Source organism: Mycetomoellerius zeteki, unplaced genomic scaffold (genome assembly GCF_001594055.1).
Source record: "Mycetomoellerius zeteki isolate Tzet28-1 unplaced genomic scaffold, Tzet1.0 scaffold149, whole genome shotgun sequence".
NCBI lineage: Eukaryota > Metazoa > Arthropoda > Insecta > Hymenoptera > Formicidae > Mycetomoellerius > Mycetomoellerius zeteki.
In genome coordinates, this window is record NW_017256436.1 from 2,226,311 (window position 1) to 2,241,093 (window position 14,783).

The following is a 14,783-nucleotide window of genomic DNA, read 5'->3' on the forward strand; positions in this document are numbered from 1 at the left end:
CTGTACTCAAATTATTTCTCCATGCCGACTAATGTGATTTGCGGTTTCGTAGCCTGTTCTTACTTTGCGTAAGAATCGAGGAAATGTAGTAGGCAGCGTCTGTATATACGTCGTGGACGCACTTCCCGTGCGTTGGTTGCAGGTGCGTTTAAAAGCGAGCGCCTTGACCTAGACAATCGCCTGGAATGGCGTAAGATGCTTATTAACAACGACTTAGACGATACTGCCACGCGTCTTTCTCTCTCTCTCTCTCTCTCTCTATCTCTATCTCGCGTGGGCGTACGCGAGGGAGGTCGCGGATTAATTTATTAGCCGATGCAATTATCCGTTACTCAATGCCGCAGCCAGCCCGTTCATTCGCGACGTGCCGCGGTTGTCCCTCGACATTTCGTATCCCGCGATGTTGATTTAAGTCGGTGAATTATCTTGTCGAAAGGTTGAGGCTTTTCCTCTCTTTCTCTCTTTCTAGCTACCGGTCTTAAATTTCCCGTACAATTACGATCGCATTAAACGCCACTCGGCTTCGCTCTCGCATCTATATTAATCACACCCGACTACGTAAACGGCGCCGTTTGACTGCGTAATATAAACTAATCGCGGCAAACGCCGATAAAGCGAGGTAGCTACGAGTTCCATCATTAGGAGTAATATATTCACTCATAATTATACGCGCTCATATTTATCGATATTATAGACTCGTGATTAACTAATCCTCATCAAACATTCAGCTACGAAAATTACGTGTAATTAGTTTACCGTTTAAACAATCACTAATGAGTATATGCACATGTAATTACTTAATTATTCAGATAATTAAAAGCATTTGCGTTCTAAGAGATGAAAAGTAAACTGCCGGCTACTCTGTGACAGGTGCTAGTTCAGGAATCTGATACCTTCTTTCAGAATCATGCAATAAGATATTGCTTGTCCAGGAAGTCACGACGCATCTCTGGCAAATTGCGCAAGTTATTGACGAATTATGAATATGAATAGGAACGCGGTACGTTAAACCGAAGGAACCGTGGGGAAAATGTCCGTAATGTCTCAAGAACGACAGGAAGGAGCGAAGTAATAGCGAAGTATGTCGTGTCTCGACCCCACCATCATCGAGGTAATCGTCGATCTACGAGGAGGCGGCCGCCAGGATCCAGCTGACACTCGACAGGAAGTTGCCACTCGAAAATACCGTGGCATACATCGATGGGCCCCTACGAACGTTTACACTGCGGTGGTAGATGGATAGATAGATAGCTCCGTTGCTCGACTCTGTCATTTTACTCTCTCGTACACGTTTGCACACGTGGAACGTACGAACGTAGGACCGTGGGATCTCGTCGTTTGAAGTTCTTATAATTGCTCTTTTTCAAATTCAAGAGAGGCGAGTAATGGCCCTTTAAGATCCTTATAATGTTAATTAATGTCAGGTGCACACCATATAAGCAATTCTCTTCATATTTTTACCATCAAACTGATCGCAGTTTTAGCGAAACATTTAGAGAAACATAATGTATCGAATTTCTATAATAAGAGTAAAGTAATAATTCAATAATATATGAATATTTAATCCTTCGTCTGTAATCATATTTTTACTTCTACATTTCTTGTTCTTTCTTGTTCAACCCAAGTTTTTTTATTGTTCCAAGTTTTCAAAAAATGTGAAAAATTTATTTATTTTTAATACACATCTCTACATTATCTAAATAGATATAACATACTTTAGGAGGCTCTGCATTCTTTTATTTCGGAAAAATTTAAAAGTAAAATTCCGCTTGTACCAAAAAAGACCCAGATTATAAACAAAGGATCAAAAGAAAATAACGATAATAATAAATAATAATAAAATAGAACGTGGCAATTATAATTTCTGGTGGGAGAGATACTAGAGTATTATTATGAGGGTGCGATATCTGGAGAGGGATATCGTTAATCCTTTGCCCTTGACTCGCAATATTCATCAGGTATCGATATACTGATTATACGTTTAGGCAACAACGTGCTCGCGTACAAATCTCTCGCCTCTAATCAAATGGTGAAAAGAATTTTTTCCTGACACGGGAGAGGTAATCATACGCCGAAGCTTATTCTGATCGGGCGAATAGCAAAATCGTGACAGGGGAGGCGTGAGAGGCTGACCGACCTTACGATTACAGAGACGTGTTTAGAGCGCGCCGTGGCCTTAAGGTATCGACATCGTGTTCACGGTTCGCATTTAGCGCTAAATGCGACTGTGTCGGATTCTCTTGGCTTAACTTTGTCGACACAAAGATTCGATTAAAGCGAATATGGGATGTAAGCACGCCATCGTCATTGTTTGCTGAATAGCTGAGTGAAAGATTTCTGTCGGTGCTTGTTGCGATTCGAAATGGAGACAGACGATTCAGGAGGGAAAAAAGTGATCAAGTTGAAAGTAATCGATAAGCACTCGTCATGGAAATGTCAATCGAACCGGATAGACTAAGGGGGGCCAGCCTGGAATCCTGTTGTCAGGCCTGTAACAAGGCGTTTTGCACCCTTTAACAAGTTCCAATCGGCATGCCATATGCATGTCATGTGTGAACCGAGCAAGGTATTTTCTTCGAGTAGATATACGAACTTTAAAGTCGACAAACTAAATATCAGAGCTACTATATACATAAGAGATGCTCCTTAGAATTGAATAAATTATTTACGTATTAATCATTTAATTGATAAATGACTCTGAAAAAAAATGATGTTATCTCAATATCATTATTTTAATCGAAAATAATCTTGTTAATTTTATAACAGTGTTAATGAAACAAATAAAATTTTATCAACAAAAGCATGACGTATTTATTTCATTAACGATGTTATTGAATCAACAAAATTATTATCAATTAAAATATTGCTGTTAATACAACATTATTTTTTTCAACGTATATTTTCTTTAATTTTATTCTGCCTTACGCGCAATCGATGAACATTTCTTTATATCTATATTTCATCCTTATAACAGAAAAACTATGTTGCGATCCCAGAATCGGTTTCATACATACCACGATTTCTCTCCCAAATCAATTTCGCACGGTTTCCCGATAATTGAAACTTAAAAGAGGCGAGCGGATCGTTTAATGTGATATTTCTCGCGGGCTCGCGCATTTGCAAGCAGCATGGCACAATCGTGATTCCCGACGACGTTTCGGATTGCCATTCGTTCGTCGTCATAAAATGCGGCTGCATATTCTCCAGTTTGCGCCGCGCAAACGCGAACGCGGGGTTCGCGCGTTTTAACAACGTTCAACAATCCGTCAATACGTACGTACTTATAATGAATGAAGCACGGCGTTTAGTCTCGCACGAAAAGGCTGAATCGCAATCGGCACGATCGGTTCGACACGTACGAGTACGTACAAGCTCGCATTCCGCGTTACCGCACGCTCTATCGTTTGTGTGTTGCGTCGGTGTGCGCCCGCACCTATTTATAGTACAGACACAAAGTATAGAAATAACTGGATGTCGATACGGCGCTATTAATTTCCCGGCTCCGTACACGTTCCGGCACGTCCTGGAGGATCCCTCGTCGTTACGCGAGTCCTTATCTCCTTGATGCATTGACTTTGCCTGCATTAACATTCGCGGCTTGCATTTTAACCAACTATATGTGCAATAAGTGTCTGAAACAGGTATAACGTACCGTCGGTTTTTCTGCTATTAGACCCTGCCATTAGACCTTTACCGCAAACATCGTGGATCTCATTCACTTGACAGGAATATCTCCTGATTGAAACGTATGATAATAATGAGAATATTAATTGCATTTAATATATCTTGTACAATCAGGTATGTCTAATTAATAATAAATAGTTGCTCGTAACTGTTCGGTCAATTATTACTCGGCAAATGGAAGTGGTCGATGCACGTACATATACAAGCTTTCATGATTGCGTCGAGATAAATAGCGAAATGAGAATTATGCGTGGAAAACGCGACGCTTATCGAGCCACGCGTCTCCAATGGGGTACCACGACTTAATCGATCGCCCTGGAATGCCGCTACTGTCGCACACCGAAGGAGGCCGATTTATTACCCCGCGTAAGCGCACTGTATGGATTTCAGTTAGGGCGTGGAGGAGACAAGAGGGAAGGTCTGGCATTCCAGACGCGCGCGCGCGCACACACCTCGTCGTCCCTTTCGCTGCGCCCATCGACGCGACGACGAGGATGCAGGATTCCGGCGTGCGACTCGCGTACCAATCGGGTTATTTCTATGTGGAGCGCGTTGTGCCATTTTCTTTTCTTTTTTTTTCATAAGGCATCCCGGATCTTCTTGAATCGAATTGCTGCAGGGAAAAATTCGCGATTCGAAATGGTTGTACAATTTTAAGTTCATCACGTTTCTTTCGCATTTATTTCATTTACAATAAAATTATAAATATATGACATATATAGTGATGGCTTACTCGTATAATTAAAGAAGATTTGAGAAATCAAGAAGGACGATAACTCTTGTTTTTAATTATCCAAAGGCGGTCAATTAAGTGATCGAACAGTTTGATTCACTTAAGCTACAAAAGGACAAAAAGTAAGATTTATCCTACCAACGATGTATCGCGACGAGGATGTGTTATTGAACAGTTTTAATTATCCAAAAGTAGTCATGAAGATAATGAATCGATTTTAATAGTATGGACTATCGTACTTCTTCATCGATACTATCTCCACGCGGTACACCTTAGATAACGCGCCGGCGATACTTAAACTTTAAAGGTTCATAACTCAGGAAGATCTCAAGCAAAAAGGGTTTATAACCAGTGTTTCGGAAACGTCTTGACACCAGCTTTAAGAATATGTAAAAGAAAATAGGTGTTTCCATTTAAGATTTCAAAGTTGACCTTCACGGTGTCCTTCAAGGTCACATGAAGGTCATTTCAATATAACCGTATAATAGACCACTTGATATACTAAAACTTTTGTATTGAACATTTTTTTCCATAATCATTATTTTTCAAGATATTTGACCGTTGCCGAACTTTCTCCCATCACTGTATATTGGAAAGTAAATAAATTTAGCAAGGTCTGAATGAAAAATGCAAAATCTCGATCCATATTCGCATGTTTCTTTCTGTCTAGATAATTGATTATGTAGCTAGATAAACTAGCTACATAATCATACACTGGAAAAAAAGTTTGATTGAAATTAATTGGAATTCTGATTGAAAATAGATAAATCAGAATTGTCTGATTGGATCTAATGTATTGTAATTATAAATGAGATAATTAGAACTCTGATTAATAATCAGATTAATATAATTCAGATTAATATAATCTTCTGGTTTGCTTATTTTCAATCAGAAATTTTTCTCAGTGTATGCATAAAGAAAATTATCCAATCAAATTTTATATGCTTCCTTATACATAGATAGAAATGAGATTAGGTAATTTTCTTTATGGATATAGTTACACAATTATGCAAGTTTGTCTGGATAAACTCTTATGAATCAGCACGTTCTTGCGAAATGCCACGACAGATTAAAACAACAAAGACAAAAGCGATCTCCTTGCTAATGAATCACCGCTACACGCATTTCACGCGTCAGCACGTTTTGCAGTAAAGTCGGCGGTAACTAGAAAATTATGCGAAAACTGCCGTAATATTTCCGGAGTCACTCGTCGTCTTGTCGAGAAAGATGGAATGCGGGAAAGTAAAGAGGTCGGATATAAGCCGGGCGGCTCGACCGTCCGCGAAGTGGACAGACCAATTATGTGGCGGCGCAAAATCCGCATTACTGCACGCGCATATAAGACGCGCATTATGCGCGGTGGTGTACCCGACCTCCAATAGGCAAATAGCGGAATGTTAGCCAAGATCGTTTGCCACACGGAGGTATCCGCGCGCGAACCGGAAAGCTCGGCGCAGCATCGCGGCACACAGGTGGCCGTTTAACGTAAAAACATTTTATAATCTTCGCGCGCTGTGATTTACGATAATTAACCGCATTTAGCGCAGTTAATCAGCCATTAAACCAAATTACGAAACGTCGCAAATTAATATCCCGCCGGCTGATTTATTAATATTCTGATTCATCTCGATTTAATATCTCTGATTTCGTCACGTGGAATTATTATTTATATTTACATAAATATAAAATACTATATAAGTCAAATATTCATTGTTATCTTATTATATATAAATATTTATTTTTATTTTTACTATATAAGTGTAAATATGTATATATCAATTACATGTTACTGTTGCTGTGATGTTCTTCGCAAATACGAAGCGGATAAAGAAAAAAAATCCTAAAGCGACCGCTTTTCGATCCGTGTGATGCAACTTTTCGATGTTTACGCAGGCAGCTTTCCCACATGGGGATAAAGTCACGTAACGCGTTCTTTATCGCGCGAATAAGTTTCTTTCATTTTTGCGAGAGCGTTTTCGCGGCGCATCGTAATAACGAGTCAAGTTCCTACGCCGTTGCGCGGATACGCGCGTGCATTAGCATAAGCCCGGTATGTGAGATAGCTTGAGCGTAGGCGTATATAGATACGAGCGCGCGGAGCATAAAAGGGAGCAATAAGATCGGAAAGAAACGGCGGAGATGGAAAAAGACCGAAGAGGCGTAAAGGACGGGAACTCGAGAGGAAAAGCGCGACGTAAGGAAACGGGAGTGCATACGGGTGCGCATGGGTTACCCGATAAGATATGTGCGAAGCTATTTCTGTGGAACGTACTTTGACGACAGGCGCGGATTACGGAAGATAAGCGGATAAGGAGTGTAACGCGTAAAGGTCGGGCACCTTCTGCGCGATTCGATCGCTTTATTTACAAGGAGTCAGTTTGTACTCGGCACACCACACCTAAGACTGAAACGTCGATATGTGAAACCTGTAATCGATAATTTACAATACAAATATATGCTTGTACTTATTTTATTTTTATAGGTATTAAAATTGATTAGATTATTTCTCGTGCATTAGGGAATGTTAAAATCATGTGGCTACGCGGAGTATTATTAACATATGTTTAACGATACATTGCAAAACGATTATAAATAGAATCCTCGTTACACGAGCTTATCTGGACCAAAATAAAATATTTCAATATCCAGTCACGGCAGTTTATTATCAGCATAGGCGTTACGGTAAAAAACAAAAAAGGTAGAAAGAAACATTCGCAATTGCATTATTGTACATCATTTTCGCGCATTGCATTGGCATTGGAATTCAAATACACCAGGGTCACGCAGGATTATCCTCTCGCTCGTAAGAACTCGTTCTTATTAAAATATCGACGCTTTCACTTTCACTTTCACAGATTGCTTTATCTTTAATTGAGCTCTCCTCGATTATCTCAGTTTGAATAAAACTGATTTAATCCGATCATACGGTGAACGCGATCGTGGCCGTCAGGTTGAATCGACCCTACGGCGATGCGGGAGTTAATTCGATGGTACGTACCGAGGCAGGTGATCGAGTGGTCCGCGGGTGGTCGTAGAACATTTCGCGCCCATGCCGCCCTCAAAACCTCGAGGGCGCAGGGCGGTCCGCTAACCATCAGCACACCCGGCGACACGTGACCCTTGTACCTCAGCTGCCGGGTTGCATCCACCAGGGCTGCGTTCCACCAGCATTTGGAATTCGCTTCCAAGAAACTCTGCAACATACAGCACGAAATAATCTTTTATCGCACTTGGCAAGGAGCAAAATTTTGATATGCCAAAGTGATACCAAATTATGCTAAAGTTACGCAATGAGTAAATTATTTTTCAATTTTCTGAAATTTTTCAATTTTAAATGTCAATTAATTTAACGATACTCTTCTACTGTTTGTTTTTAAATATTTCTTATTACAAACTCCATATTCGTGAATGAAAAAGATTTACGACAGAAAGATATTCTTTGTGGAATCACACGACTGTATGATAACTATCATCCGCACATTCATCGTATTTTACATTACTAATAAAAAAAGCCGTTACGCGTCGCGCGATGGAAGCCAGCGAGTTACCCCCCGAAATATATAGCTCGGTCGCTAAGTGTTTATCTCTCCGCGGAGCCGTATGGCGTTTCACCCTCGTCGTAACTCGGGTGATACATGGTTCTACCCCTATGGATATTTCGTAGAACCCCCATGTAGTTCCGCGTCACAGAATGAGCCGTGATAGGGTCGAGAGCCCCGGACAATGCTCATAAACGAACGGCCTCGCAGAATTTTTCTCTAGCCCTGTCTTCTTTTCCCTCTCCATTCGGCTAAACCATGAAATTAGTGCGGAGTGCTGGAATCGATCGGCGCGAACCTAGGGTGATTTATAACAGCTCTCGTTCGAACGACCGGTGCCGATCAGTCCCCGCAATTGTGAAAAGTACGTAGCTTTCCTATTGTATGAGCAATATACACGAAAGGAGATTAATCCGCTGTATCGCGAAAATGATGTCAACTTCTACTTAACTTTATTTTCTAAATCTGTGGATATCACTGATTATTATCAGTCCCAAATATGTCATTGAGTATAATCAGTGAAATTCAACTCAGAAAGAAAAGAAGTTTGAGCATTGCATAATTACAAAAAAGAACACCGATATTACATCAGTTCCAATGCTATATACATTCAATTTATACACTAAAGCAAGATTAGTTAGATTAGGGATTTCACGTTTTATTGTTTTTTTAGTTGAATTTCACTGTGAACTCACTACCAGTGGCATACTTGGAACTTATAATCACAGTGATTATCCACTAATTCAAATTAAAAAAAAATTATGCTCATACAATTTCATCGATTGATAAAATAATTATTTTCGATACATATATATTTAGAGTATATCTTATTGTTATATATAGTAAATATCTCAGGCTAAATTGTGCGATTTACTAGATTGCCAGTGTAAATAGAACAATATAAGATAACATCGGAGTATACGCGAACGCGATCGTTCGAATTTCACAGTGGCGTCGATTTGAACCACTTTGCGAATCACTCGAACGGAAAAACAACGTCGGACGGGACATCGCCGAAGCAAGAAGTCCAATTTAATTCCATGTAAAGAATACAATGCGCGCCGCGTGCATAAGACGATTTTGCATTTCTAACGGCAACGTAGGATCTCCGGACTTTCACCATCTGGAAGTCACCGTATAGCGGAGCGTACAACGACGGTTACCCACTACTAAATGACGGAACCTCCGTGTAGCCGCTGCAAATTACACATCCGTGATCGATCTGATCCACCGCTAGAACGGCCAGCTCGTTTTGTGCCTGTGCAACGGAGCACGGCGCAAACATCCACCCTTGCCAAGGCTGCGTTCCGTATTTCGTCACTGATGTACTGATGTTCACCGTTCGCGGATCATCGTTCTTCCACACATACATATATAGTCGAAACCTTCCACGAAATTTTTACGATCGCAATAACGTCCTCTCGGTTGACATGACGTTTTTTTAACTCGATATTTCATAACAGGCGCTCGGTGATTTTCACATTTAATCGCAAGATATTCTCGTCTCGAAGGGACACGCCTCTGAATCACTTCGTCGCGTAATGACGTTACTTAACGTCACGAAACGAAGCGCACTTTCGATCGCAATCGGATTCTTTTATCCCCGAGGTATTATTACAATCTCCCGGCGCGGAGGAGAGGCTGCAGCGTCAACTTTCGTAATCGCGATTACGACATCGGCGCGGATTTTCGACACTCCGCTCCGGTGAGGATGATATTGTAATAAAGGCGCAGTGCTCGCGTGCATGGGCCGGTTTATTAAATTGCCTGCGAGGCGCAGACGGCGATTTTCAGCAGGTGAAACTTTTCGGTTACGTCAAAGCCACGCTTCCACGAGACTCGGTGTGCTCCCCACGTGGGAGCTGTCTCTTGGTGTGTCGGATCAACCGAGCGGACACGATCGATTTCACGAGATCGTGCCTTCTACCGATCTCTTTCTCCTAACGCGCGATCGGGACACCTACAATCGAATTACTCTTAACGCTTCGTTTTTTCCGCCCGGTTGAACACGATAAACGGAGAAAAGCGCCACTTTCGCAATTTTAAGGAAATTTCGTTCGTCTCTTAGCCGTCCCTTTCGTAATCTTGGCTTAGGCTTTACGAAAACATCCTGAAACGCTTAATCATGCTCTAACTGCATCGACAATCAAATCTACCCAATTTACTCTGTTATTTATGGCTTACGCCATATGCCATGTATAAAAATTGTAATTTTTACAAACGCTTATACCATATATTATACATAAATCGTGTACATATTTAAAGATTATTTCTATATTAATGCTGACATATATTATTTTTTAACGCGTGGTACAAGTCTCTAAAACACTAGCAAGAAAGTTGCACAGGCACGTAAAAATATCGCGTTGCATCGCAGAATGTACCCGGAGTGGGCAACAGGATATGCTGATAAAGTAGACACTCTTATTGTCCATGGGAGGATCTAACCGTGAGAGTGCGACAGTTCTGAGTTAACCATAATTAGCGCTGAACCAGCTACCATGTCTCCTGTATCCAGCCCAGCTGCACGCCAACTAACTGTGCGAAAAAGAGTGCTTTTGAGAGGGAATCACTAAAAGCAAATTAGCGTTACTGTATTGCGACGTACGTTACGCGAGCTAACACAATTCTCGTCCCCGGGAATAACGTTTTATATATTCTCACTTAATCTACGGAAAATACAGGCATTGTAAACGGACGCACGTTAGGTCGGAGTTATATAAAATAGCCAGGAAATATAAACGATTCCGTATTGAATGAATCGAGTGCCATCCCTCGAGGTTTCTATGATTATCTTGTATTTATTCTCGAGATCTTGTATACATTCTGTCCCCTAACTGTCCCAAAAGATTATAAGCTGCAGATATCAAGGGGAGTAGCGAAATGTAGAACGACTGGGAATGAGGGTGAAGCATTTGGGAAACATAGGATAACGATGAAGAAGAGATAAGATGAAATTGGAAATCAGATTGGAAATCGTGATTTCCTTTACACATTTTCTTACATTCGAAAAACTGCACGGAGAGAAAAACGATTTTGTTGAAATACCTAAAAATTTAACTAAATAAAGATTTAAAAATAATTCTCTTGGACAAATTAAAATAATTATGTAAGAAACTCAAGCATAATAAACAATAGTATAAAAAATTTGTATGTTTTCTAGCAACCAGCTTGAGCATCTTACATAATTACTTTGGTAATTTAACAAAATTATTTTCAGATTTGTTTCTAGCTAAATTTTTAGATATTTCAACAAAACTTCTTTTACTATGGAAATTTGGCACGGTTTTTTTTTATATAGCTGCACTATTTGACACCGAGATTGAAACAAAATAAGCATACGTTCATGTTTTGTGAACGAGCGAGGAGAAAAAACAAATCGTGGAGAAATACAAAAGTATAGAATGAGCCTATTGTTGTTCGGTGGCGCAGTGCTTGGCGCACGTAACATACGTATTGCGATTTCCGTGCCGGCAATGAACTTGCGGCAATACGGTCTATAGGGTGTTGTACGGTCGTTGGCTGCCCGTTAATTATTATGCAATATACTCGCTGTGCTCTCTCCCACCGCGTGTATATGGTTATCCTTTTAAAGCCCTAACTTGAGACGCCGCGCACGAACGTGAGTGGTTAACGGAGTCGAACGAAATATACTTGAAACTTATTGCCAGTGCGCCATTCGCACTGCGGCATTATTACACTGCGACAGGCTTATCGATCTATCAAAACCCTACTAGTATATCGCAAATATATTAATCCTTTGATATTTATTCATCAACCAAAGCTACTCTATATGTATATCATATTTTATCTATCATTGTAAAGAAATTTTAATGTATTATATAACAAAAGAGATGAGCGCAAATTTTTTTGCAAGACGAATAATATTTCTCATATTATTGACGAAGAAAAGTAATATACAAAACGCTTAGCTATTGAAGGTCGTTTCGTCGTTGTGAAATTGATCTATTTATCAGCCATTACCGGATGACAGGCATCAAGGCGTTCGCCCGTGCCCGTCGTCTCGAATTTTAATCAGCAACCCCCTATAGTCCCGCGTGAGTACACGGGCTGCAAGCATAAATCACGATAACATAATTTATATGCTAATATCGCGAGTGCAGCGTGCGCTTGAATAGTATTATACGTTGGGCGAGAGACGCAAAGATATCTCTCTCTTTCTCTCTTTCTCTCTCTCTCTCTCTCTCTTTTTCTCTCTCTTTCTAATGGGGTATACATCCAGATATTGACACATAGGCGTCGATCACATATTCTTATTTATATCAATAGAGAATCAATACAGATTCGCTATCGAAAAAATCATGCAAGATCGATACTTCCCAAAAAAATTTATTTCTTCTAAAATTCGAACTAAAATATAAACATGTCATAAAGTTATAAGTATTATAAAATGAAAAAATTTAATGACACGTTGGTTTCATTTCTTCTTATGTTACGCCTTCTTGTTAGATATTCTCTCATATTACAACAATAATAATAATTGCAATTATTATTACCATTCTAATGGACTAATATTATAGTTGGGAATTAACTATTATGTTTTATTATATCTCGCACATGAAAAGCGTTCGAACAAAACTTAAAATTTATGCAAGAGTAAATTTTCCAAGATCAATAAGATCAATTAAATGTTAAATATAAAAATAATATTGGTATCTATTAATCTAAAGCAGAAAATAAGCTCCGACATTCCATGTCATCGTTAATCGAGGATTCACGAATGAAAACGCAACAAAGAGGTACCGACGGCATCCCCTCTTTCCCGTGCATTTTTTTCAATTAAATCGGCAAACAAATAGACAATCGCGCGCGAATTGCTTCGAGGCAAATGGGTATCCCGCGGATAAACGAGTTCTCGAGGTGTAGGAGATAAAAGTCGAGCTGGCTCGCGATATACGTTGCGTAGTGCTGATTTACGAAGTCGGCAATGGACGAGGACGACGACAACGGCTACGACCGATTCCGCTTTCAACGGCGCGCCGCGCCGGCCAGGAAAAACATCGATGAACGGGAGAACCGGAGAGCGAGGTGGCTGAACCTTGGCCGAACCCTCGGCCCAACACCGAGTCCGACCCGCTCGAACGATACGCGCTTGATTTTATTGTTCTGTTCGTAAGTGCCGCGCACTAGTTACGTTCCGGGTGCCGTTGCTCGGTTCCAAGTCGAATGACTATTACGCTCCGACGATATTCGCAATAGGTCGTAACCAAGTATAGCTCTATTTAGGTCTTCTTTTTATATTTAAATCTAAAACGAAACAATACGAGACTATAATTTAAAAAATGACATTTTTTAAATACAATGTTTTCATTAAAATTACTGCAATATATTCAAGTCAAAAATTACATCGCAGTCAAAGACATCAATTTTATTACGACGTTCAAGAAGTCTTATATTCTGACAATGGATTAATTGTGTATATTTGTGTGATCAAATGTCAATTTACAAACAAGATGTGGTATAAACAAGCAATTGTAACCAACATAGTCGTGGTCAAGTAGCTCGATGTAAATTATCGTGCTTTTTGTTGTCTCGGCATGGTGACGGTGCTCGTGGCGGAAATCGCTATGCGGATGGAAAGTGTCCGCCAGATCGTTGCCTGCGTCGACCATCCCCGAGGCAATGCGCGATCGGTGTATCGTAATAACAGTGATTTAAAAACGTCACAACGAGCGGCGACGGCCGGCAATGCATTCGCGAGAGCCGTCGAGGAAGCGTAAAGTACCTTTTCTCGAATGCAGACTGTGCACCTGAAAGGCCTCGATAAATCTTGTAAACAACTTTGCGGATCAAAAGCCGTATCGAACAATGCCCTATTATTTAGTAACCTGAGATTACTATGGTAATAGATCCGTATTGCCGTTCGTTCGTCATTGTCGCTTTTCTACCGTAAGAAGATGTAAATTAAAAATCTTTATCATCGAATAAAATATATACATATAATCCGATCACACTGTCGGATAATTTAATTAATTTATATATATTTTCTGATTATATAATATTAATTATATATTTAATTTGTTATTAATATAATAATTAATATAAGCACACACATACACATAATATAATATGATATAAAAATTAATTAGATTATTATAAATCATATATATAAATTATTTCATTTTTATAAATTTTGTTTTATTAATTGCTACCGTTAGTATTAATTATATGTGATAGAAAGTCGACATAGAATCTCGTATATAATGTTCTTCTTTGGATAAAATTAATTGATGAAGTATAATGTTCTGAACAATGATCGTATCGCGCTGCGCACAGTGATGCTTTTGACGATCGTTCCGTTGAAAAGCGATCGTATCTTCGTCAATCGATTATCGGATAATAATATATAATATTATTATATATTATCCGCAGACATCGATGAAACGGTCAATATATAGCGCGAAACTACGCGGAACCATAATATCGATAAAACATACATAAAACGGTTTTCTTCAGTAACGTCTAATTACTTTAACAATTATAGAACGTCGATCTCTAACTCACTGTGCGACCTCGAGATTATATCTTCTCTCGTATGAACAGCGCTCAACACGATTTCCTGAATTTATATACGAGATATTCCAACTTCCATGAGCGTTACTTCACATTCAATTTACTCCGCAGAGTTTATTTCGAACAAAAATGTTGAAACTCATTTAATTTTCAATCAATTTAAGAAAATTTTTCCCTCTTTTAAATTTAGCTACGAAGCATAAAAAATTCTCAGTTTCGGATACTTCAGAAATAGATCATCCCTAAGAGTATAAAAGAACGTTATTCCAGCATTCAACGGTTCAGGACCTTCA

The 14,783-nt window shown here is 39.6% G+C and overlaps 1 protein-coding gene across 2 annotated transcripts in view; it reads right to left on the bottom strand.

The window, feature by feature from the left end:
• knockout (Stork-head domain-containing protein knockout) overlaps window positions 1-14,783 on the bottom strand; it is an 80,149-nt gene that overhangs the window by 21,597 nt on the left and 43,769 nt on the right. For both annotated transcript variants that reach the window (XM_018444313.1, XM_018444312.1), the window contains exon 3: window positions 7,416-7,611. In XM_018444313.1, coding sequence (XP_018299815.1) covers window positions 7,416-7,611 — 196 coding nt within the window. The remainder of the gene's footprint in view (window positions 1-7,415; window positions 7,612-14,783) is intronic.